The sequence below is a fragment of the Engystomops pustulosus genome, chromosome 3, assembly GCF_040894005.1.
Source record: "Engystomops pustulosus chromosome 3, aEngPut4.maternal, whole genome shotgun sequence".
Taxonomy (NCBI): Eukaryota; Metazoa; Chordata; class Amphibia; order Anura; family Leptodactylidae; genus Engystomops; species Engystomops pustulosus.
In genome coordinates, this window is record NC_092413.1 from 133,467,864 (window position 1) to 133,495,428 (window position 27,565).

The 27,565-nt window shown below is 41.4% G+C and overlaps 1 protein-coding gene across 1 annotated transcript in view; it reads left to right on the forward strand.

Annotated features, from left to right (window-relative positions):
• LMBRD1 (LMBR1 domain containing 1) overlaps window positions 1–27,339 on the forward strand; it is a 142,873-nt gene extending 115,534 nt beyond the window's left edge. Inside the window, exons 15-16 of the mRNA XM_072142187.1 lie at window positions 25,980–26,071; window positions 26,743–27,339. Of these exons, the coding sequence (XP_071998288.1) occupies window positions 25,980–26,071; window positions 26,743–26,865 (215 nt within the window). The 3' untranslated portion in view covers window positions 26,866–27,339. The remainder of the gene's footprint in view (window positions 1–25,979; window positions 26,072–26,742) is intronic.
• The last annotated feature ends 226 nt before the right edge of the window (window positions 27,340–27,565 follow it).

Here is a 27,565-nt window from a genome sequence, read left to right on the forward strand (position 1 = left end):
CGCTCAGCAGAGCTGGAAGGGTTGTCTCTCTCTGGAAGGAGGCTGGAGAGCACACAGCCCTGACCTCTGTGCCTGGAGCAGCCAAGTGATTTTTGTATAGTGGTGAGTTAGTGAACACCTGTTTATTTAATGCCTGAATGTAAAGGCTGTTTTATTTTGCTGCTACAATAAACGCAGGCTAGACCTGTTTTGGACTGTACTTTGGTGTCACTGTCTTGAACTGCATCACAGCACCCCGCTACCACGGTCTCTACTGGGCCAAATCTCCCACAGCCTGTAGCCACGCCCCCTGCAGTCAGCACGGGGGTGACACAGATATTCCCTATCAGGACATTGTGAGCAGACAGCACCTGCAAACTACAACTTACAAGTAGATAAGTGATCCCAGGGAAGGGGTGGCAGGCACATATCTGTGAGATGTAGCAGAGCTAAAAGTGTAACAGAGTAAAAGTATGTCAGCCTCTGTATAATTGGCATCATGCATCTCATCTCTGATCGGTCTTATCTCTCTGTGTCCATGTGTTAGTACAATTTGTGTTGTCTTATCAAAGACTAAATACAAATGTTCTCATTATTTTACATAATAGGTATTCTGTCGTAATATGGGTTAACATTGTGATGCAGAGTTGATGTATCAATCAATGTAACCAATTTAGAAAATCATGTAAGATTTAGTTTTTTACGCTTTTTCAGTACAGAATTATAACACAAAAAAACATTTTTTACTTTTGACATAATGTTATTTTGTTCCAATAAAGTAATTTATACAGGCTGTGTATTTGTTTCCCCCACATCTTGCAGTTTTGGCACTAGTACTTCATATTTGTTCAGAATTTGGGCTGGTGGTTTTCTGTTAAATGCCATTTAAAGACTTATTATGGCTGCAGCAAATCATAGGCCTCAGCAGCTATGTCTGTAGGAATGGTTTGTCATAGCTGGGGAGTCGGAATGTATATATTTGGTGTTTGGAGGGACGACTCTTTAGTTTAAGACATTGCTAGTTAGATAACCCCTTTTAAGCCTTTGATTGCTTTTGTTTTAGAGCCTAACTCTTTCTTATTAATAAGGTAATTATTCTCTTACTATTAAACAAAACTGTATACAGTTTTAATTGCTTTTTATATGTAACATTAATCACAAAGAATAGCTTGTTTAGCTTGTTAATAATGTATTACCCTGTGTGCTGTATACAAGTGTAATTTTCTTTTTACAAATGAGTCCAGATGAGTTAATAACCTTATACTTAAAAAGGGATTGGAGTTGGTATTCTTTGAATAGTATATTAAAACTGTTTATTGCACAAAATTCAGGAGAAATTTGGGGGAAAATATTGCTGTATTTGAATTGCATTCTAACGATAAAAAGTGAGAAAAGAGTAAATCCTATCCTTTAGTGGTAATTGTTTAAAGGTTTCCATGGTTAGAATCTGATAAGCAATTGTTTGAAAATGCTAAGTAGTAGAAATATTGTAACAACAACATTTTTATTTTACTTATCTTTCTCAAGATGCTTAACGGGGTTCCCAAGATTAAAAAAACATGGCTGCTTACTTCCATAAACACCATCTCAGCTGACCATGGGAAGTGCATTAAACCAGCACAAACTGGTTGTGGTGCTGTTTATGAAAGAAAGCAGAAATTGTGGAACTGGGGGATGAGACTTGGCACTCCATGTTCCATTTGAGCATGCACCGCAGATGCTCAATAAGGTTTAGGTCTAGAGACTTGCTTGCAACTGATTTAGAAATGAATGGCTGGCTGTTGAGTTATTTTGACAGCAGACCAAATTTACAGTTGGTGCTCATGCACACAAACATTGGAGGAGATTTATCAATCTATCTATGCCAGAAAACTGGAGTAATTTGCACCTGAAATGCTTGGCGCCACATTTACTGGAGGCTGATGTCAGTGCCTGTGACATCGGACGAACCTGCCGCTTACCAACAGATGGCACAGAAGACCCGAACGGGCCCCCGGAAAGGTGAGTTTTGATTTCTTTTCTTTTTTTTGTGTGTACATTTTATGTTTGACTCGAGTATAAGCCGAGTTTGTGTTTTTCAGCACATTTTTTGTGCTGAAAAACTCGGCTTATACTAGAGTATATACGGTAATACATTTTATAGTGTTGCGTTCAAAGACTATGTAAAATATCATTCCTACTGTACCCCTACGTACTCATAAATATGCCACCAAAATACCTATTTTTTATCACCTTATTTTGTATTATGTCTCTCAAAAAACATTTTAATTCCAAATCTATATTCATACCTCCTGGTGCTAAAGTGCCCAATCTATAAATCTCTCTCTCCTGCTTAATACAGTATTTAAATGTTCTCCCCTCCAGTGTGCAGAAATTTTCTCAATTGCCCAAAATTGTAATTTTTCCAGATTAGACTGATGTGCCCCCATAATGGCAATGGCCGCATGGAGTGATATGCCATATCTTTCCCTGGGTTCTGAATATGCCAGATATCCATCTACTATATATAGTGGTATATAGGTATGTCTCTGGCTACAGAGACTACTGCACTATGCTAATACTTCTCTAGAGGACCAGTTTTTCCCCTTGACTCTCTTGAAACCTTACAAACTGAGGCAGGTCATTCTGTATCTGACATACAGTGTAATACCAATGTTGTGGACTACAATTGGGGTATGGAGAGAAGTCTGGCGTCTTTTAGGTTTGGAATGCCAGCTATCATTTCAATCCTTTTTGGGTAACTTATATGTACTCAGGATAACAAAATAACGCATTCTCTAATTCACTGTTAACGAAAATACTGCATTTCACAGATATAAGTCCAACCTGTCTCCATCAGTCCTGGTGTACAAAATTTCAGTTGCCCTTAGACACGGCCCTGTAACTTCCGACTTGGGGTCGGGTGGCCGCCATCTTGGATTTGTGTGTGACAGCGTTGAGCTTAGATTTCTGTGTCCCTGCTGTGTGCCTTGTGAGACACTGAAGGGGTTAACTGTGGATGGGTGGTATGTTTCCCCTAGGTTTTGCTATTATGCAAGGCCTTAGTGCTGAGGTTGGGTGTCCAGCACCTTGGACACAGGTGATGGGAGCAGCCCAATCAGTCTTTTTTTTAAAACCGCTCAGCGGAGCTGGAAGGGTTGCCTCTCTCTGGAAGGAGGCTGGAGAGCACACAGCCCTGACCTCTGTGCCTGGAGCAGCCAAGTGATTTTTGTATAGTGGTGAGTTAGTGAACACCTGTATAGTTAGCACCCTGACGGGTAGGATTTTTTTGTTTATTTAATGCCTGAATGTAAAGGCTGTTTTATTTTGCTGCTACAATAAACGCAGGCTAGACCTGTTTTGGACTGTACTTTGGTGTCACTGTCTTGAACTGCATCACAGCACCCCGCTACCACGGTCTCTACTGGGCCAAATCTCCCACATATGGTGCTTCGGATTGCGGACAGTTCAAAAGACACACACCTGAAAGGCTTGCTACATCCTGCAACATTGCATGGCCTGGGTGAAAGCAGCAGGCAAATTGCAGGATAAAGCCAAGATGGAGGACTTTATTAAATACCTGCAAGAGGAGGCCAGAGCTAATCGGCAGCAGCAGCAGGCCATGCTCCAGCAGCAGGAGGAGAGGTCCCGCCAGCAGCAGGAGGAGGCCAGAGCTAATCGGCGGCAGCAGCAGCAGGAAGAGTCCCAGGCTACTCGACAGCTGCAGCAAGCCATGCTCCAGCAGCAGGAGGAGAGGTCCCGACAGCAGCAAGCCATGCTCCAGCAGCAGGAGGAGAGGTCCCGACAGCAGCAAGCCATGCTCCAGCAGCAGGAGGAGAGGTCCCGACAGCAGCAAGCCATGCTCCAGCAGCAGGAGGAGAGGTCCCGACAGCAGCAAGCCATGCTCCAGCAGCAGGAGGAGAGGTCCCGACAGCAGCAAGCCATGCTCCAGCAACAGCAGGCAGAGTCCCGAGCCATGTTCCAGCTGATGATGGAAAAGTTTTCTGGCGTTATGGCAGCACCGCAAGCGACAACTACTGAGGGGTCCCATACTGGTTTGCAAGGGTACCCGGTTGTCCAGCATTCCGCACGGGCTGCAGTGCAGAAGGCTTTACAAAAGATGACGGCGACCGACGACGTGGAGGCTTATCTCACTGTGTTCGAGCGAGTAGCTGAGCGAGAGGAGTTACCAGCTGAGCAGTGGGCAGATGTCCTGGCACCGTTCCTGACAGGCGAGTCGCAGAAGGCCTACTACGACCTGAGTGAAATGGAGGCCCGTGAGTGCCCCCAGCTAAAGGCGGAGATTCTGGCTCGTCTTGGGGTCACCGTTCAAGTTCGTTCCAGCCGGGTCCACCAGTGGGCATACTCTGAAAAACTACCCCCGCGCTCCCAAATGCATGACCTGATCCATCTTGTCCGGAAGTGGCTACAACCCGATGACTGCACCCCAGCACAGATGGTCGAGAGAGTGGTTCTTGACAAGTTCACCCGTTCTCTGCCCTCTCGGCTCCAGCGGTGGGTTGGACAGGCCGGTCCCACAAATGCTGAGGAACTCGTGTCCCTAGTAGAGCGATATCGGGCTACGGAGGATCTTCTACTTATCCCTCCCACACGAAGCAGTGCCAGTGACAAGGCCATTAAACCATCTGGTAGGACTGCTACTGCAGAAAAAGGGAAACAGATCAGGTTGGGAGGGGGTACACTGGGGGCTTGGATACACAGAAACCCAGTGAGGCTCGTGACAGAGGTCATAGCCGTATCCAGTGCTGGCGATGCCATGAAATGGGCCATATTGCTGCCAACTGTCCCCTGTCAGTGGAGCCAATGGACTGCAACCAGACCCGGCGAATGTCACTGTTTGCGCGGCCGGTTCTGGCTGCCGAGTCAGTCACGGATGCAGAACCCCAAGTGTGTATGGTCACAATCGGTGGTCACACGGTGGAAGCCTTGCTAGACTCAGGGAGTCTGGTCACCCTGGTGCAGGGAACTTTGGTTGATCCTGGACTGTACAGTGGGCGTAAAGTGGGAGTGTTGTGTATACATGGGGACACTCGCGAATATCCCACTGCTGTCATCAACCTACATACCCCTTGTGGTACTATGACCCATGAAGTGGGGGTGGTGGGGACCCTGTTTCATGAGGCTATTATCGGCAGAGACTTACCGGTGTTTTGGGACCTCTGGAGACGAAGACCCACCTCAGGTGCTGTTGCAGATAATGGACGTCAGGTATGTCCGGCCTTGGCCCCTGAACCCTTTGAGGCCGATGTACCCACACCAGCAGTAGGGGTGACCCCATGTGATGAATTCTCTCCCCTAGAGGTCCTAGCTGGTGAGGTCGAGGGCCACGAGGAGGTGGCCGACATGCCGGACCTTGAGTTTTCCCGTGAGAATTTTGGGGCTGCACAGCTACAGGACCCTACCTTGTTTAAAGCACGGGAGAATGTTAAGGTGATAAATGGGGTACTCCAAATACCAGGGGCTGACAAAATATACCCCCGAATGGTGATTGTTGGGGAGCTGTTATACAGGGTCGACCAGATACGGGGTGAGGAGGTTGAGCAACTTGTAGTACCCCAATCTCACCGTAGGCTGGTGCTAGAGTTGGCACACAAACATGTGCTGGGAGGGCACTTAGGTGCTGAGAAGACCCGGGAGAGGATCCTGCAGAGATTTTTCTGGCCCGGGGTGTGGGAGGAGGTAAACCGGTATTGTAGCTCCTGCCCTGAGTGTCAACTTACTGCCCCGGTGTCCCACTTCAGGAGTCCTTTGGTCCCGCTACCAATCATAGAGGTGCCATTTGAACGGATTGCAATGGATCTGGTTGGCCCCATAGTCAAATCCTCAAGGGGGCACCAATACATCCTGGTTATCCTGGACTACGCTACGCGGTATCCCGAGGCGATTCCATTAAGGAACACCTCCTCCAAAAATATTGCTAGGGAGCTGTTCCAGGTATTCTCACGCACAGGCCTCCCCAAGGAAATCTTGACTGACCAGAGTACCCCATTCATGTCTAGGGTAATGAAAGAGATGTGTAAGTTACTGCAGGTTAAACAGCTCCGCACCTCTGTGTATCATCCTCAGACAGATGGCCTAGTCGAGAGGTTTAACAAGACCTTGAAGGGGATGCTAAAGAGGGTGGTCAGCAAGGATGGGAAGGACTGGGATTGTTTGTTGCCCTATTTGATGTTTGCCATACGTGAAGTTCCCCAGTCCTCCACGGGTTTCTCACCCTTTGAGCTGTGCCCCACGTGGGCTTTTGGATATAGCCAAGGAGACCTGGGAACAGGAGAGGACCCCCCACCGTAGTGTGATAGAACACGTCTCCCTTATGCAGGACCGCATAGCGGCGGTAATGCCCCTTGTAAAGGAGCATATGACAAGGGCACAAGAGGCCCCGTCTAGGGTCTACAATAGGTCAGCCAGACTCAGGACCTTTAACCCAGGCGACAGAGTGCTAGTTCTGGTGCCCACCGTTGAGAGCAAGTTCTTGGCAAAATGGCAAGGACCATATGAGGTCATGGAGAAAGTAGGGGAGGTAACCTACAAGGTATCTCAGCCGGGGAGGAGGAAACCCGAACAGATATACCACGTGAACCTCCTAAAGCCATGGAGGGAAAGGGAGTCCCTGATGGCCGTGGGAGTAGAAAAAGCGTCTGTCCCCAAGAAGGGGACACCGGAGGTAGGTGTACCCGATGCCAAGGTGCCTGAAGTACGGATCTCGGAGTCCCTCTCCAGGGCCCAGATTCAGGAAGCGAAGGAGTTTGTCCTCCGAAATGTGGATGTGTTCTCTAAGTTACCGGGACGTACTTCAGTCATCAAGCATGATATCATAACCGAACCCCACATCCGGGTACACCAAAAACCCTACCGGGTCCCTGAAGCGCGCCGGCTTGCCATATCCGAAGAAGTCAGGCAGATGTTAGACCTGGGGGTTATCGAGGAGTCTAAAAGTGACTGGTCGAGTCCTATTGTGTTGATTCCCAAACCTGATGGTTCCCTACGGTTCTGCAATGACTTTAGGAAGTTGAACGAGGTGTCCAAATTTGATTCTTATCCCATGCACAGGGTTGACGAGTTGATAGAACGACTTGGACAGGCTAGATTCTTCTCCACCCTTGACCTGACAAAAGGGTATTGGCAGGTACCCCTTACTGACAGGGCCAAAGAGAAGACCGCTTTTGTTACTCCTGATGGGCTTTTTCAGTACGTGGTACTCCCCTTTGGGCTACATGGGGCTCCCGCCACATTCCAGAGGTTAATGGATCTCGTGCTAAAACCTCACCGGAGATATGCCTCGGCCTATCTGGATGACCTCATAGTTTATAGTAACGATTGGGAGAGTCACCTGGCCAAGGTGCAAGCAGTGGTAGACTCCCTGAGGGCAGCAGAGTTGACAGCGAACCCCCAAAAATGTGCTCTGGGTCTGGAAGAGGCCCGTTACCTGGGGTACCGTATTGGGCGAGGTGTCATCAAACCCCAAGTAAATAAAGTGGAGGCGATCCAGCAGTGGCCCCGACCTATGAGCAAGAAGCAAGTGAGGGCTTTCCTAGGCATAGTGGGCTATTATCGCCGATTTATCCCCGATTTTGCTACCATAGCGGCACCCTGACTGACCTGACCAAGGGTAGCAGGGCGGTGATGGTAAAGTGGAGTGAAGAGGCTGAGGGGGCGTTTCAGCGACTTAAGACGGTTTTGTGCGAGGGACCGGTACTGATCACCCCTGACTTCACCAAGACCTTTATTGTGCAGACTGACGCTTCTGACGTGGGCTTAGGGGCTGTCCTGTCCCAAGTAGTGGAGGGTGAGGAACATCCTGTGACATTCCTGAGCCGCAAGCTCACACCCCCTGAGAAGAACTACAGTATAGTTGAGAGGGAGTGCTTGGCGATCAAATGGGCTCTGGAATCCCTGAGGTATTACTTGATAGGGCGACAGTTTACACTAGTGACCGATAACTCTCCCCTCACCTGGATGAGTCAGGCCAAAGAGAGGAACGCCAGGGTCACAAGGTGGTTCCTAATGTTGCAGAATTTCAAATTCACGGTAGAACATCGAGCAGGAAAGCTGCATGGGAATGCCGATGCCCTGTCTCGTACCCACTGTCTGATGGCCAAAAGTGTTCGCCCCCACAGGGTCAAAAAGAGGGGGAGGGTATGTGAGACACTGAAGGGGTTAACTGTGGATGGGCGGTATGTTTCCCCTAGGTTTTGCTATTATGCAAGGCCTTAGTGCTGAGGTTGGGTGTCCAGCACCTTGGACACAGGTGATGGGAGCAGCCCAATCAGTCTTTTTTTTTTAAACCGCTCAGCAGAGCTGGAAGGGTTGTCTCTCTCTGGAAGGAGGCTGGAGAGCACACAGCCCTGACCTCTGTGCCTGGAGCAGCCAAGTGATTTTTGTATAGTGGTGAGTTAGTGAACACCTGTTTATTTAATGCCTGAATGTAAAGGCTGTTTTATTTTGCTGCTACAATAAACGCAGGCTAGACCTGTTTTGGACTGTACTTTGGTGTCACTGTCTTGAACTGCATCACAGCACCCCGCTACCACGGTCTCTACTGGGCCAAATCTCCCACAGCCTGTAGCCACGCCCCCTGCAGTCAGCACGGGGGTGACACAGATATTCCCTATCAGGACATTGTGAGCAGACAGCACCTGCAAACTACAACTTACAAGTAGATAAGTGATCCCAGGGAAGGGGTGGCAGGCACATATCTGTGAGATGTAGCAGAGCTAAAAGTGTAACAGAGTAAAAGTATGTCAGCCTCTGTATAATTGGCATCATGCATCTCATCTCTGATCGGTCTTATCTCTCTGTGTCCATGTGTTAGTACAATTTGTGTTGTCTTATCAAAGACTAAATACAAATGTTCTCATTATTTTACATAATAGGTATTCTGTCGTAATATGGGTTAACATTGTGATGCAGAGTTGATGTATCAATCAATGTAACCAATTTAGAAAATCATGTAAGATTTAGTTTTTTACGCTTTTTCAGTACAGAATTATAACACAAAAAAACATTTTTTACTTTTGACATAATGTTATTTTGTTCCAATAAAGTAATTTATACAGGCTGTGTATTTGTTTCCCCCACATCTTGCAGTTTTGGCACTAGTACTTCATATTTGTTCAGAATTTGGGCTGGTGGTTTTCTGTTAAATGCCATTTAAAGACTTATTATGGCTGCAGCAAATCATAGGCCTCAGCAGCTATGTCTGTAGGAATGGTTTGTCATAGCTGGGGAGTCGGAATGTATATATTTGGTGTTTGGAGGGACGACTCTTTAGTTTAAGACATTGCTAGTTAGATAACCCCTTTTAAGCCTTTGATTGCTTTTGTTTTAGAGCCTAACTCTTTCTTATTAATAAGGTAATTATTCTCTTACTATTAAACAAAACTGTATACAGTTTTAATTGCTTTTTATATGTAACATTAATCACAAAGAATAGCTTGTTTAGCTTGTTAATAATGTATTACCCTGTGTGCTGTATACAAGTGTAATTTTCTTTTTACAAATGAGTCCAGATGAGTTAATAACCTTATACTTAAAAAGGGATTGGAGTTGGTATTCTTTGAATAGTATATTAAAACTGTTTATTGCACAAAATTCAGGAGAAATTTGGGGGAAAATATTGCTGTATTTGAATTGCATTCTAACGATAAAAAGTGAGAAAAGAGTAAATCCTATCCTTTAGTGGTAATTGTTTAAAGGTTTCCATGGTTAGAATCTGATAAGCAATTGTTTGAAAATGCTAAGTAGTAGAAATATTGTAACAACAACATTTTTATTTTACTTATCTTTCTCAAGATGCTTAACGGGGTTCCCAAGATTAAAAAAACATGGCTGCTTACTTCCATAAACACCATCTCAGCTGACCATGGGAAGTGCATTAAACCAGCACAAACTGGTTGTGGTGCTGTTTATGAAAGAAAGCAGAAATTGTGGAACTGGGGGATGAGACTTGGCACTCCATGTTCCATTTGAGCATGCACCGCAGATGCTCAATAAGGTTTAGGTCTAGAGACTTGCTTGCAACTGATTTAGAAATGAATGGCTGGCTGTTGAGTTATTTTGACAGCAGACCAAATTTACAGTTGGTGCTCATGCACACAAACATTGGAGGAGATTTATCAATCTATCTATGCCAGAAAACTGGAGTAATTTGCACCTGAAATGCTTGGCGCCACATTTACTGGAGGTTTTAGACCAATTTTATGGCTGTTTTTCGACTCCTATGAAAAAGGGGTGCGTCCTTTGAAAGGCGTTGTGTCTGAAATTAAGTAGTGCGCTAGGAAATTTAGTATTGCGGTGCAACAAACTAGACCAACTAAAAGGGGATACAAAGTACTACTCAGTAAATATGGCGCAGCAGAGAAATGTCTCTTCACTGGTCTAAAGACCGAACATTAATGAATCTCCCCCATTGTTTTTGGATGTGTGCTAAAAAATTTTCCTCCTTTATTTCTGTTGGCTCACACAGGCGGCCATGGTTTCCATGGCACCATGTATGAGCCAGCTGCCCATGTCACAAATGATAGGGCAGGTGCTATTTCTGCCCGAGTTTGCAGCTTGAGTCATGCTTTCTCCTGTTATCACATGTGGGATAACACGCATTGATGATACATGGGCTACAGATAGCAATGATTCCTGATATGTAATGGGTTTACTCACCTATGTGAGATACTGAGTTTGTGTGTATGTGAGTACACATATGTGGAATTATTATCTGTAACCCATGTGTCTTTGAAGTGTGTCATCTCACATGTGATGGCAGGAGAAAGGACGACTCAAATTAATTGTGATGGCTAGGTCTGGTAGGATGCATTGTGATGGAAAGCTTACAATTTCTGTTTTGTCTGTGTTCAGCTTTAGAAAGCAATAGGGAAAATAAGGATGTGGCTGATAGCAGGGCTGGTACAGTGCATTTTTGTTCCCTAGGCATACATTCTAAAATGCCCCCTCCTTCCTCAATTTTACAGAGGGAAGGGGAAGTGTTGTAGTATCAGGGCTGATCTTGAGGGAAGAAATGCAATTGCTCCTTCCCCCCATTAAAAGGAAAAGCGTCCAGCTGCTATGGGATAGTCTACAATTAGGCCTACCAGCCATAAATCTAGTGCAAATGGATGAGGAGCACATGCCCCCATATATAGGTAGCCTTAGCACATGCCCCCAGATTATATATATCCCAGCACAGCATACTCACCTACTGTGCTCCCTGCAGCCTCTTCCTCACTCTTGCACAGCTTCTCCAGGACGCCGGTGAGTGATGATATTGCTTCTGGTGTACTTTGACACAGACGACGCAGACATTGTCAGTACATAGTTGCCTGCCCCACCTGGTTTACGGAGAAAGCAGAGGAAGTGACATTACACTTCCTATATCAAGTTATTGGCGGCATGTGCATCTCAAAGACACTCAAATATTACTTTTAGTGGTCCTAGGCAATCGGCTACCCCCTCATCCCAGTCCTGGCTGAAGAGTTGAAGTTTGGTTAGAGAGATAGCTCTGTGTGTCCTCTGCAAAGAAGTGGTATTGAAAGCCATGGGACGTTGAAGTTTGGTTAGAGAGATAGCTCTGTGTGTCCTCTGCAAAGAAGTGGTATTGAAAGCCATGGGACTTTCTTGGCCAGAGAAGTGGAAAGGTGTAGGAGGCAAGGTAAATGTATATGAGTGATGGACACAGTGGTTGGAGAGTCGTGAAGAGATCCAGGAAAGGGACAGATCCATGATGCTATGCAATAAAAGCATTTGTAGCTGAGAGAATGATGATGAGAGAAGTGGTCAGGAGCATTGGAGAACAAAGTAAGGATTTGTAGGTAGTTTGACAGTGATTATGAGATATGGCTTTTGCAGAATTGAGTGCATATTTATAGGTGAAGACCATCTAGAACAGGGTTTCTTTCCTGGAGGGGTATTTCTTCCAATGCTGGATGGTGTACCAAGGTTTCTGGTAGGATTGCCTAGTTGTAATGAGTGTGAGGGGGGCTGTTGAGTCGACGCTCAGGTAACACTGATGCTGTAAAAGGTGTTAGCAGTTTGTACCTCCTTGATGGGGATATGATACATTGCACAGTGGTGGTAGTCTGTAAAATTTCATAGTTGCCATAGAAGTGCCATATGACTCTGGCACGTGTTGGAGACACCCGCTAGTAGAAGTGAATTGCAACTGTCAGTTTGAAATGTATACCGTATTGTGTTTTTTGGTTGTTTATTTTTTTTTAAAGCACTTGACCCCAAGATCAGCTAGTGATAACTAGCGTTGACATTTTATATACTCTGTACATGATATAATTGGCATTCTCAATCACACCTGTGACGCCAGGAAGCTTGTGTAATGTATTATGAAAACATTAAAATATACATATAAATCCCCATAAATTATATTTGTACCTAAAAATGCTGCATTCATATTCCAGTATTAATTTTGTTAGTAATGGGGGTTTAAAACTCTTCAAAGAACAACTAAATCCCAAACTTCAAATATATTCTCTGACCAGCTTTATGTGTAAACCTTAAATATGGTGTAGAACAGAAATGACCTCCCCTTCTGTACCATATCTTCTTTTTTACGTACTCAAAGTTAAATTTTCTACAACCGGGATAGACTTTTAATTTTCGCATAGTGCCACATGAGAAATTGGAATGGTTTTGGAGGGCCAGGTTAATATACTTAACTCCGTTCTACCCAATACCTATATACTTTAATCCATATATAAACTATCCCTACATCAGAAAACTGTAAATAAAACAATGGGAAGGCGAGCTAAAATTTTCACCAATCTCACAAGAGCCGGTGAGAGAGAAAGGGCCATATGTGGCCCATGGGCCGTACAATGCCCCTGTCTGCTCTACAATATAAATTGGGTATGTATTACTGGTGAACCTTGAGCCCAGCGAGACTCTGATGCACCCAGAGCATGTCAGCCTCATTTACATATTTTAAAGGTTCTTTATTTGGAAGAAACAGAGCAGGATTCAGCTAAAGACAACTACAGAATCTTGTTTCCCTGATCTAAAACAATGTGACACTGATTTTATTATTTTTAATTCCTATGACAGATTTCCTTTTAAGGATCCTTGACTGTATTAAGAACCACCCATGTAGGAGATACAGAACTCTCTTGGACATGAAAAAAGGGTCATGTAAATAAGACCTGTTTGCTTCTAAAAAAAAAACCTTTAGGAATTGATATACAGGGTTTGAGAAATGATGGAAACTTTCATTGTATAATGAATAAATTAAATTAAGAATTTCACAACAAAATCCACTGGAAAAGATTTCATGTGTCCGTTCGTGCATTCATGAATTATAATTTACTCTGTATAAAATCGGTAACAGGCTACCACATGTGCTTTTAATGGGATTAATATTTATGCAGACTTTTGGAAAATAGATCATCCAAAAGTCGAAGATTTCCAATGTCGGTAAATCCACACAATTTTCATTACCAAAAACTCACTCATTTGCACAAACCCTAAGAGAATTTGTTTTTACCAGATATACCAGAAGTAGTTTAAAACCAAGCCTCCAAGCAAAAACTTCTTGCGATCTCTGGCTTCTTCTCTCTAATCATCTCTGTTACCTGATTTCCTTTGTATGAAACCTAAGAATAGAAGAATAGACTTGGCTGAGTATCCTTTCTTGTGTATTAAGTCGCAATGGTGTCTTTGGGTTATAGCATTTTAGTTTGAGTATTAAAAGCTAATTTTTAATTCAGTTACTTTGCTATATTAATCAGAATAGAAGTAGAAGGCAATTGGTAAGTACAGGTGGTCCCCCTCGACCCCCAGTTACAAAGGGACCTCTGGATGTTGGAAATCTACTGTACTTTAGTCTGTAATAGCTCCTGATGTGTGCAGTTAATTGACCTGTTACTTTCTCTTGCACTCAAAAAGTTTTCAGACCGCAGTATTTTGTATATTTTGATGAGGGTCAGCCTAGAGCTATTTGGATGTCTTAATAACTTTTTTAATCATATTAACTGAAATATGTAGTAGAAGGAAATGTATTAATCCAGCACCTAGACAATATGCTATCTGTTGTGTATGATGCATGCATGTCTACACTCAACCCTATAAATAAACCACATAGAAAGGGAAGTGCTGTAATTAGAAAGTCTTTCCTGCAGTTTTCTCACTCAGACTGTGTGCCCATCTGTTCCTTCTATGAACAATTGCTTCATCAAATACTTCACTGGGCAGAAATCCAACTGGCTGAGACGTAAAACCAGCAAGAAATTTATGATAAACCCCAGTGACACACTCCTTGGGTCATCACTTCTGTAGTGTCCTGGAAGCCCTGCAAGACAAGGTCAAAGGAAATGCTTTATTAGCCAAGAATGCCCTTTTATATTGGAAAATAATAACATGTGCCAAGAAATATCAGCAAGGGCACAGTGGTAGGAACACAGTCGACACTTTATCATTTAGTAATCTATTCAAGCTGCGTAATTTTAAAAGAAAAGTTAAATATGGTCTTACATCTTGCCAAGATTGGGAGGCAATACATCTAATTCTGATCTTTTCTCTTTTGTGTGATGTTCGCTTCTTGTAGTAAACATTTTAAATATTGAATAGCAAAATTGGAACATGTAGTGTAGACCAATTAAACTGTAATGTGGTGTAGATTACTCTAGACAAAATGCTAAACTTGATTTAGAAGAGTTTCTTTTAAGACCTCAAATGATGATCTAACATGCAAATTGGGAAATAAAGATATATTTTGTTGTTTTAAGTCCATTGTTTTATGTAAATTCATGCATATCTTCACTTCATACAATGGACACTGGTCATCTTTTACTCCCACAGCACCATAGAAATAAGGGTCTATAGTTAAAGTTGCAGAAACTGAACCAATTTTTTTTTTTTTTTTTTTTTACTGTGCTGAATGACCATTTATATAAATAAACACTATGTCCTGTATTATGTGAAAATCAACTTCAGTTCCCCAGTGGTGTAGGAAATGCTAAGGAACTAGTTGCACAAAAATTTGTGCAACTTTTTTTTTTTGTGCAACACCTCATATGCCGCATTTCTTAAAGTGGTGTTTCCACGAAGACAAGATTCTTACATGTGCTCAGGATGACAAAATAATACGTTCTACTTCACTATTTTTAACAAAAATACAGCATTTCACAGATATATGTCCAGCCTGTCACTATCAGTCCTAGTGTTTACAATCTTGATTGTCCCTGTATCTGATTGTAAATCTATGGGTAGACAATTCGCTCTAGCTTAGTAGAGCGCACACTACAGACAGAGGCACTTCCTGTTCAGACGCACTTTTAAAAGCATGGAGCAGCAGCTGCTCTTAAAATGAAAAAGTCGGGGTGACATAGCAGTGCAGACTGTGCTTTATTGAATAGGTGAGGCAGCAGAGCAGAGTGTGTTATTGTGTCTTCTATCCATCTCATGACTCTGACCCATTTGAAAAAGAGAGAGGAGAGATCTGATATTGGTAGACCTTTCAGAAGCTAAATGAAAGTGTAGCTAAACCCTGCACCCTGATAATCTAAGTACATTGTCAGCACACAACATCTCAAAGCACTAGAGGAATCATGAAGTGTCAGCTCAAAGAGTCCCCGCCCACTTTCTCGAATTTTACACTAACCACCACTGATAAATCTGATGTCCAAAAGATCTGTTAAGACCTGCTTAAAAACTAGTGCAAGATGTCTGCCTAATAATAATTCCCCTTTATTGTGTTTCACTGAAGTCTAACGGAATTGATTCTTCTGAACAACAGTTGCATATGAGAAGTTTTTCATATATACAAAGGTTTTTCAGGTAGTGCACGCCAATAGGATTTAAATGTGGTGGTGATAAGGCAGCAAGTTTTTATTCAAATAATATTTAGCAACTAATCTTTTCCTTTTTTTTTAATTATTTTTTTTTTTTTATATGTAATTTGTGCCACTTGAAATTGCTGCAATCTTAAAAGTAGTAACAGGCAGGCAACCACACAGCCAAATATTTCTGCACAAGGCTCACCTGAAAAGTTACAAAAAATGCAGCCAGCAAGACACACAGAATAGAGATTATAGCCTTCTATTCTTACCAGACTTCAGGGATATAGGACAATGGAAGTTTTGTTGATGCTCCCGTAGAATGGTTGCGGCACAAACCAAACTTAAATCACGGCATACTGAAAGCTTTGTTTTATATTTTTCAACAGATAAAATAATTGTGATATGCACTATACTTTTATGTGAAATACATAGCTACAAATATTTTTACCTGTATGTTTTTAACCAAGTGGAAAAAATGCAGCTAAAATAAACTATTAAAAACACAATTATGCCTCTAATGCCAGGGTATTAATATGCCCCATATGCTACAAAAATAGAACTAAGAATAACACACACATTGATAACCTTTGAAAAGGAAATTGGTCACTATAGAAACTCTGCTTTTGGCAGTTTAGAGGACCAATTTAGTTTAGTCTTCCCAGGTTACAATCCAAAACTAGGCATGTCATTTACCTCCTGACAGCATAATATATGTAGTCAACATTTGGCACTTTGTTACTACTGTGGACAAAATCTTTGCAATGCCAAAATAATTCAGCATTTTTTTGCATATGTCTCGCGCTAGAACTTTAAATGACTAATGTTCATGGGGGAATAAGGTTATAAATCTAAGGGGTTTTCTGGTCCACATGTCTGGATTTGGTAATAAGGGTCTATCTTTTGCATAGGTCACAGTATCAGATGGGTAGGGGTTTAGCAACTGGTCAGCTGATACCGGGAATAAAACTGCTAGCAAAAGATTGAACCCTTTTGTATAGGAACGGTGCTGGAGTACTGCACAGTCGCTTCTATCCACTTTTAGTCCATTTTTACTTTAAAGTAATTTGTATTTTTGAGCCACTTCCTTCTTGTCCTCATATTGCTACAATTAAGAGTTTTTACATGTGTCTTTTTGGAATAAATAGAGATCCACATGTAGGATCCTTAAAGGGGCTTCCCCACAAAGTAAAGTTAGGCCTTATCCACGGGATAGGGCCTAAATAGCTGATCAGTGCTGAGACCCCCGCAGATCGCAAAAACGAGGGGGCCTGTATGGAGCTGACAGAGAGAGGTGATCGTAGCGCTCAGCAATTTCCATTGGCTCCATAAAGATTAATGGAGCAGAACGGTGCGTGGCCGTCTGCTCCATTAGTCCGATGGACCCGTTGTCTTCGCTATCGGCCGGGGTCTCGGCACCGAGACCCCCACTGATCAGCTAGTTATGCCCTATCCCATGGAAAGAGCCTAACTTTCCTTTGTGGGAAATCCCCTTTAATCAACTGGAGATCCTTATTATTAATAGTCACATGTAACAGAGGTCCAGAAGGGAGCAGACTGTAATCCTCTTACTGCTAGCTGTATTTATGAGTTCACAACATTTTACTTGATGTGACTTCCAGTAGGCTAGAGCACAGGGGGGTTTTTTTGTTTGTTCTTTTTTGTTACTTTAAAAACCTCTTTGTATCTGGGGTTTAACCAAAAATGTCATAGAATTGCATCTGCAAGTAGTGGAGATTATAATAGTATACTTAATTATAGCAATATATTCACATGTCCTTCCTTTGTCCCATTTTTCTCCTTATTTAAAGAAAATCTACCTTTAACAAAAAGTAAAAATAAAAACCTTCAGGTACTGACTGGTCCTCCTCTCCATCTTGATTCCTGTGCTTTTCTGAGAGATAAAGGAACCTGATAGTGTTTCTAATGACTAGCCTCGCCTTTACAGACCATCTCTGGGTAGTCTTATCTACCAATTTATTAGATTGAAGTGAAATGGGCTCTACGTATGGAGAGAGTTGATCTAGCCTGCTTTTATTATCCCTGCGCTCTGTACAGCACTGCCAATACTTATCACTGCATGAGAAAGAAGGCACAAAAAAGGCAGTAATATATATATGCAAAACTGCTTCTCTATAATTTTATTGCAGTACTCTTTTCTGCATTAAAGATATATGCTTCAGAGGCTTAGTTACATTTTATCATTTTAACAAGCCTAAATCAGCAACTTGTTACTAAAATAACTAGCTGTGATCAGATCAAAAATGGTATTTCTTTAAATGGCATCACGGTCATATTAAAATGTAACTGTCATATGATCATTCTGTCATTAAAATCATACTGTCATAAGCATCACTATCTTTGGCAGTCATATGGTCTTGTGTAATGACATTATCTCTTGACCAGGAATTGCAGGTCTGCAATGTGTGAAGTGAAAATGGCTTATTATCTGCTGCTGTCTGGATCAATATGCTATATTATATGCTGCTGTCTGGATCAATTACCATATATACTTGAGTATAAGACAATCCAATTATTAGCTGAAGTCCCTAATTTTACCACAAAAATTTGGGAAACTATTGACTCGAGTATAGACCTAGAGTGGAGAATGTATTAGTCACAGCCTCCCCACCAGTATATAGCCAGCCTCATGCACCCTAATATACAATCGGCCAGTCCCCTGCCCAAAAAACCCCAAAAACTCTATACTCTCCTTGATCCAGTACTGCCGGCAGTGGCAGGTCTGTGCATGCTGGTGACGCACAGACTATGACGTCAACTGCTTGCCAACGTCGGGGATCAAGAAGGAGGGGTTGGAAAGAAGAGTACATGGTTTTTTTTGTTTTTTTTTTTTTATACACGAGTATGAGCAGAGTGGTGCCTTTTCAGGACGACAAAACTGCTGAAAAGCTTGCCTTATTTGGTAATATGCATATATGGTAATATTATCTAGAGAATCTGTTTTAGTTATTCTTTTTGTAGTTTTTACTATTTTTTTTATTTTTTTTTTATAACCCATTGTTGAGTTCTGCCCCTGTTTACACAACATCATGTTCTCTAATTATTAATAAAATTCACAGAGTAAGCTCAAAGAAATCACACCAAGAAAATGTATGGTATAATATCTCAATCTCTGTGGAGCAGTGATGCCATGCAAGGCTAGGCAGATGTACGATGCTTTATTTGTGTCACAAAGGATTATACAGAAACTTTTTAGTGGGCAGGACCTGGGCTTGGCTAGTTAAAGGTAAAGAAGTAATGTCCATGGTTCATTGGTTAGTAAATTCTCACATGGGCATTGCAGAAACAAGATGTCTCTTTCCCTGGAATAGGTAGTATCGTAAATCAGCCCAGGGAATCTTACATTCTTTTGCTGCACAGCAGTGTCTTATCTCACTGTTATCAATCTTCATCCACAGTTAAGGACCTCTTAGTTTCAGCATTTTGCAAGCATATAAAAATAAAAACATTTTCATAAATTATACAGCAATACTCCACACCCTAAAAGTTTATTTTCAGTAACAAATGTTTTTATTAGAATGCAGACATTTTTTAAAGATCTATGTTAGTTATTCCTGCCTCATTTGTAGAATCATGTATTGGTGGCAATAAAGACATTTCTGTTTGGGGGTTTATTGCATGTGAAACATTCAATTCTTGCCAAAATTTAAGTGCTAAATTGTTTGAGTCCAAATACCTCACATTTGTAACAGTGTGGCTTCTTTATGGCCAAAGACATATGTAATATGTCCTCTCTTCAGAGGGCCATAACTCTGGATATGTGTAACCTATAATTTCCTCTTTCACATAAATCTAAATTTGTATTTTTAGGTGCCAGGGAACCAGAGATATTTACATTTAAAGTGAGAATTTCTGGTGCAATTTTCATATGTATAAATCACTCCCGACTGCACTTTAAACTTTAACCCCTTACCGACATGTGACATTGTACTACGTTACATGCCTAGTGTGGGTGCATGGAGAGGGCTCACGGGCTGAGCCCTCTTCATAGCCGGTAATTAGACTTTGCTGCACCGCCAGCGAATTTGCTGGTGGCTAGCCATCTTGCCGAGGATCGTCGCTCCCCGTGACATCATTGGGGAGCGGAGATCCATCGCAATGACAGCCTCGGGTCTTCCAAAGACCCAAGGCTGCTTCATGTTAACCTATTCATTACAATATGCTATCAGCACATTGTAATGAATGAGGAGGAAAATCCCCATAAACTGCCATACTGTAGTATGGCAGTATATGATAGGATCGTACATACACCCTAGGTTTAAAGTACCCCAGGGAGTCTGAAAAATAGTAAACGTTAAAAAAAAAGTTTTTAAAAAGTAGACATGTCATTTGGGGCATACAGAGATTTTCCCAGAAAAAGCGAAGTGTGCGAAACATTTGTCAGGGCTGGCGCTCACTACCATTGGTTGGTATTTGTACTTGTATAGTTACTGGTCTCCTATTTTTTTGGTTTCCCACTCTACGTACTTTTTCCCCTCTGGTGGGCTTGAGAAGGGGTTATTTACACAAATTTTACAGCTATTCAAGCTTGTAAATCTACAAACTGTTTTACATTCTATATACAGGCGGTCCCCTACTTAAGAACACTCGACTTACATACGACCCCTAGTTACAAACGCGCCACTGGTAATTGGTAATTTACTGTACTTTAGTCCTAGGCTACAATAATCAGCTGTTACAGTTATCACAGGTGTCTGTAATGAAGATGACAACCCAACATTTTTAAAATCCAATTGTCACAGAGACCAAAAAAGTTCTGGCTGGGATTACAATGATAAAATATACAGTTCCGACTTGCATACAAATTCAACATAAGAACAAAACTACAGACCCTATCTTGTATGTAACCCGGGGACTGCCTGTATAGGGATACCACAGGAATGATACCAGGGTAGTGTCTGCCATTTTATCTGTTGGTGCTCCAAATATGTCTGTTATATTTTGTATGTTGTTGACACAATAAAGATCATCTCCATATACTTTATTTTGTGTCTTTTGACTATTCTGTGTAAACTAAGATAGCTCTTTTTGGTGTTCTATACAATGAAATCCGTAAAATCCAAGCCCACAAGAATACGACACAAATGCGTTTTTTTTCCAATTTCACTGCATTTGGAATTTGTTTCCTGCTTCCCAGTACACGGCATAGAATATTAAATACCACCATTTTAAAGTGTAATTTGTTACGCAGAAAATAAGCCATACCACAGCTCTGTACATGGAAAAATGCAACAAAAGTTATAGTTTTTTTTTTTTAAGGTGGGGAGTAAAAAATGAAACGCAAAAATGAAAAATAGCTGCGGGAAGGGGTTAATATCTCTGGTTCCCTGGCACTTGGAAACATAAAGTTCGATTTAAATTAAGATTTCAGGTGCAAGGGATCTGAACGTTAAAGCCCTCTGTAGTGTGCACCTACCCCCCCCCCCCAGCTTCTTAGCCGGCAGGCTGCAGGGAGAATTTGGAAGAGGCTGCAGAGAGGAGCTGCTTGCACCTCACACTAAATATTGATTTTATATGTTGCTAAATTTTAGCCCTTTCTTACTCAGAACAATCTGAGAACATGCTTGCTCTCTGATTCTAATATATTGAGGGATGTTTTATTTATGCAAGACAAAATTTATTAAGACAATGAATATTCGATCTTCTCCGCCTAATGTGACAAATATAGACAGGCAAATTTTTCTAAACTTGATTCGACCAGGTTTCTCCATCATACGAATCATAACGAATCCTAACGAATCACATCATTTGACGTAACAGTACGTCACATGCCGGGTGTGGGTTCATGGAGAGGGCAAACGGGCTGGTAAGTCTTTGCGGCATATTGCATCAAAGGTTTACTGGTAACACCCGCAGTCAGTGCTAGCACTGATCGCGGGCTTTGACCCACAGATCGCCGGCAAAGCTGAATACGGCATTAAAAAAAAAATAATTGGCGGCGCATGGGTGACGCCATTTTATTGAGGCTTGTCGCTCCCCGTGACGTCATCGGGGAGAGGCGATCAGTCGCCATGACAGCCTCATCCATGATGCGAATCTCCCGTTCCACCACATCCCAAAGATGCTCTATTGGATTGAGATCTGGTGACTGTGGAGGCCATTTGAGTATGTTCAAGAAACCAGTCTGCGATGATTCCAGCTTTATGACATGGGGCGTTATCCTGCTGAAAGTAGCCATCAGATGTTGGGTACATTGTGGTCATAAAGGGATGGACATGGTCAGCAACAATACTCAGGTAGGCTGTGGCGTTGCAACGATGCTCAATTGGTACCAAGGGGCCCAAAGAGTGCCAAGAAAATATTCCCCACACCATGACACCACCACCACCAGCCTAAACTGTTGATACAAGGCAGGATGGATCCATTCTTTCATGTTGTTGACACCAAATTCTGACCCTACCATCCGAATGTCGCAGCAGAAATCGAGACTCATCAGACCAGGCAACGTTTTTCAAATCTTCTACTGTCCAATTTCGATGAGCTTGTGCAAATTGTAGCCTCAGTTTCCTGTTCTTAGCTGAAAGGAGTGGCACCGGTGTGGTCTTCTGCTGCTGTAGCCCATCTGCCTCAAAGTTCGACGTACTGTGCATTCAGAGATGCTCTTCTGCCTACCTTGGTTGTAACGGGTGGCGATTTGAGTCACTGTTGCCTTTCTATCAGCTCGAACCAGTCTGCCCATTCTCCTCTGCCCATTCTCCTCTGACCTCTGGCATCAACTAGGCACTTCCGCCCACAGAACTGCCGCTCACTGGATGTTTTTTCTTTTTCGGACCATTCTCTGTAAACCCTAGAGATGGTTGTGCGTGAAAATCCCAGTATATCAGCAGTTTCTGAAATACTCAGACCAGCCCTTCTGGCACCAACAACCATGCCACGTTCAAAGGCACTCAAATCACCTTTCTTCCCCATTCTGATGCTCGGTTTGAACTGCAGGAGATTGTCTTGACCATGTCTACATGCCTAAATGCACTGAGTTGCCACCATGTGACTGGCTGATTAGAAATTAAGTGTTAACGAGCAGTTGTACAGGTGTACCTAATAAAGAGGCCAGTGAGTGTACATGCAGTTCCAGACTTAAGGACACCTGACTTGCAGATGAACCTCTGTCCACTATGACCTCTGTTAAAGCTCTGTGAATCCTTTGCTATCTGGGACTAAAGTAATGATCAGCTTTAGGGTGTCTATAATGAAGATTTATTGATCACCCTTGTTCCCAAGACAGCACAAGCACAAGATTTAGAAAATCCTATTGCCACAGTGGCAATTTTTTTTTTTTTTAGTTACAATTCTATAATAAAGCTGTTATGACTTGCATACAAATTTTAAGTTGTGTACAATCCTAAAGAAACTATCTTGTACATAACCCAGGGTCTGCCTGTATAAGACATATTCTCTGTCTCAATATTCGGTCGTCCATAATGGTTTCACCCTCTGTGTCTCTTACCACAGTCTGTCATTACTGACTGGGATGGGGAGGGGAAAAGAGGGGAGCATGATAAGTCTTAACTGCCCATTTGCTTTTTCATGTAGCTGACATTATGGGTTTTCCAGAACATCAGGGTTTGGTCGGGGTGCCGAAGAAAAAAAAAAGTAGATATTTTGCTATGGCTCCTGGTCTTAAGCACCTGTGTTGGGCAGAATTTCTGGAAGGTCATGGGAACCACTTCAGGCAATGAGTGGCCCCCTCAAACCACAGGAAGTCGCTTCCTTTAAAACACAAACTATGTATAAAGATTGTTACATTTGTCACAGAGAGCAGATCTGTGTCTTGTTAGACTTAACAGCTTGTGGTTTCTGTGTAATATGTATAGCTTGTAAGAGTAAAGATGGGCATTTTCTCGGTACACCTTCTGTTGATAAACCATAGGTTACTTAGACAATCACTAAGTCAGCAATAGGGATTTAGAAACAATTTAAAAATAACGAAGTAAAGTCTTATTGAGTGGCTAGCTTAGAATAAGCCATTGTGGGTTTTCAGAAGGACAATTTAACAAGTTTCATCCTTTTTTTAAGGTCAAACATCTTAAAATATGAAGTAATTTGTGCAATCATGTTTCTATAGTGCGCCATCTGTATTTTCCTGATCTGTCAGTAATTCAGGTGAGCAGCTGCAGGATTGCAGATGGTGACAAGTCTGTTATCCCCATTGGATCTGTTTTCATTTATACTTTGCAAACAAGCATAGGCTTAACTCTTGTATAGCCACAATTATCGCATGTAAAACAATCCTGGAAGACTAGCATACTGTGAAAACATTAAGGCTCCTCTAATAGGATAGGTTTGTTTTGTGCTTTGGTGAATGGTTAATTTTCCTTTAGACTATAGTTTTGCCCCAAATCAGATGTCCTAGTTCTATATTGATGGCTCATATGTAATATTTTACTAACACCCTTTGCCTTTAATTGGGCCCTGTCTGCATTTATTGCAACGTTTATGTGCACCCTCCAGGATGTGTGACCGGACAGCAGATTCTATAAATAAAGCACTCTCATCTATAAAAAGCACTTACACTCCGTTACATTAAAGTATTGTGAGTAGTGGACATTCACAGCTATGTTAGTTTTTATTACTTGTAAATACCTATAAACTATGTCATTAAGGTACAAATAGGACTTGAGGGGTTATACAAATTATTTATTAGACTGTTCATTGCCTAGCAGCTCCTCCCTGTTGTAATGGTGGGCAGAAGAGGGGTGTTTGCACTGTTTGCTGCTCCATCCAATTAGCATTCCATCCTAAAATGTCATAGAAAGGAAAGTAGATTGAAGAAGATTGTTTGTGCCTAACAATTATTACTTCTGTTCCTTATTATGAAACAATGGCAAAACTGTTTAGTGCCTGAAGCCATCTTAGGTAAGCTCATCTGTATGCTTATCATTCTCATTGGGGTCTCCACCTGACTTGGGTTTACAACGATAAAAGGGTTTAAAAAAACAAAAGGTACATATGTGCAATAATCCTTCTGACTAATTGGCACCCTGATATGCAGGGCCGGCTTTAGAGGGCGGCAAATTGGGCATTTGCCCCAAGCCCCCTCTCCTAAATGGGTCCTCTTCATGTGGACTTTTGTGGGCAGAGGATTCATTACTATTTCAATATCCCTTGGTTGACTGCCCGGATGAATATGCTTATCTACGATCTCATGTCTATATATCTGTCATCTATCTACTATAATGCGTATATTTCTAACTATATATGTCTATCTAAACATTTATCTATGTAGATTTTTGTCTATCTCTATCTACTCTACCTCCTATCTATTATCTATCTATCAATCGATCATCTATCTCTCTTCTACTCTATCTATCTCTTATATCTAGCTATCTTCTATCATCTATCTCACTATCTCTATATAATCTACTTTAGATTTCTGCATCTATAAATCTATCATCTATATATAAATCTATATCCTCTTTCATATGTATCTTCTATCATCAATCTACCTATCTCCTATAAAATCCTCCTACAGTCCCATATTACACATTGCCTTACCATACTACTGTGTGCAACTACAAGGTGTTATTATTGTGCAGGGCTGAAGGAGCCTCTTACTCACTGTGGCTGATCATAAAATAGTTTTATTTTGGGGCCCCACTTTTATTTTTGCCCAGAGCTCCACTATGTCTGAAACCGGCCCTGCTGATATTCCTCTGGATGATTTCCAGAGAAGAGCTCACTTTAGATTTAGATAAATTTGTCAACAATATTTGAGAGAAAAGGGCCTTTTATGTTATAGAAGTGTGTGGATCTTTGAGTTCAGCTCATGAACCATGGGTGCAAAAAACAGTATTGTGTTTTTATACTTTTTGTTAAAAATAATTAAAATTTACATCTTTATTATTTTTAATTAAAAAAACAGTCTTCACATTCCACCATGATCAGGCAGTTTTAATTGTCACTGACACATGGAAATATTGGAGATTTTACTGATCTCTAGCAATAGGTAATTGACATTTTCTTCCTAGATTGAATCTGTTAGATGTTACTCTGTATTCGGCTGCTTAATGTCACAAACCCCCTGTAACAGCATCTTTGATATCTTTGCGTGTTATCCTGTGTATTGATGCGGTTCCCTGTTTTTGTATAAAATTGCTTAACAATTTCTCAGGCTAATTTTATAAATACATTTCAAGATTTTTGGTATAAGAAATTGAGTGCTTCTATTTTACTGCTACCCTGATTTCCTCATGTTATTCCTTTCTTTTCTAGATCAGTGTACAGTTACTCGGACATATTTGTTTCTGCATAAGTTTTGGTTTTTTGGCACCATTTATTACTTTGGCAACTGGGTGTTCATAGGCGTAAGTACCTTTTTTTTTTTTTTATTGTGTATATTTGTCATTGTATGCTGATGTGTATGTAAGCGAGTGATTGACGTTAATAAAAACATTACAATTAGAGTAGCGTTAGTATAATTTCTTTATAAATGCTTCTGTGACAACTGTTCAACTCAAACTCCAACCACAGAAAAAAAACTGTCGAAATCTAAAGTTTACAGAAAAGTTGGCCGCAGGCATTCAATATTAAGCACACCTCGATAGTTTTTAGTGGGATCTGCAGACTACATTTGACCTCAGCGGACAGCCAGACATGTCTGTGGGGACTTGGATGATACTCGCAACACCAGAGTTATCTTACGCCTCTCTACCTCTAAGCAGTTGGGTGGCTGCCAAGCCGAGCACTCATGTGTATACTGGTGTTTGAGCTAATAGCTTAATTTTGGCATAATACTATCATGTCTATGGCCAACTTTAAATGCGTTTTACTCTAGGCTTAAGTAGAAAAAAACGGCGTAGCACCCTGTATTTCCTCAGTGAAGTAGGGCTGTGTTTGTTCAGAGACGACTTATTGAGAATAGGGGTTTTCTTTAGAACTGAATGTTAAACTACTTGGTTATTTCAATTCTCTGTTACAGGTCTTCCACAAAACAAAATAATCTTCTGCTAATACATCTCCTTCATGTTAATTTTAGGTTTTTATCATTGGATTCATTGTCTCATGTTGTAAAGGAAAGAAATCTGTTATTGAAGGAGAAGTGGAAGATGATGATTCGGATCTTAGTGATAATGAAGAACCATTGGATATCTATGCCTAAAATGCACTATTACTTTCATGAGATCAAAAGACTCTGAACTGTTTAAAAGATTCTGATTTACAGTTTTTTTTTAATTTGTGGTTGAAATCTAATCGGCATGTAAAAAAAATGAAATGGGCTGAAACATAAGCTTAAAGTATTACTAATTTTACATGTTGCAGGTACTAAGTACAAATTACTGCATTCAAAGCTAAAAAATGTACATAATTAAAAATTTTGAACTATGCACTTAAAAAAACTGATGCCAATAGAAACCCTGTTATTGAACCCCATAGCCACTCTTCAGTTATATCTTTGTATCTATGTTTAATAGCAAATTTTTTGTGGTAATGGGTGTTTTGTTGTTTTTGTGGCGGGTTTTTGTTTTTTTTGCAGATGGCTTTTTTTTCAAACTGCTGACAACTTAATTTATAAAATAGATTGACATTTGCAAAATTTTATAAGTGACTAATAAATCATTGAATAATAGTGTAATCCTATTTGTGTGTTTTGCATGTGTTTCATAGTATTTATGCTCCAATTATAGATCACTTTTTATGGTATTGGATTATACATATGTTTCCAACCATAAAAGGTAGTAGTAAGGAAGGACACCTCTACTAAAATGTTATTCTTTAAAGGACATCTACCACCGGGATGAAAGACTATATACAATTGAGCCTGAGGGTCTCCAGGCTCCATTAACTCCTATGAAGCCTAA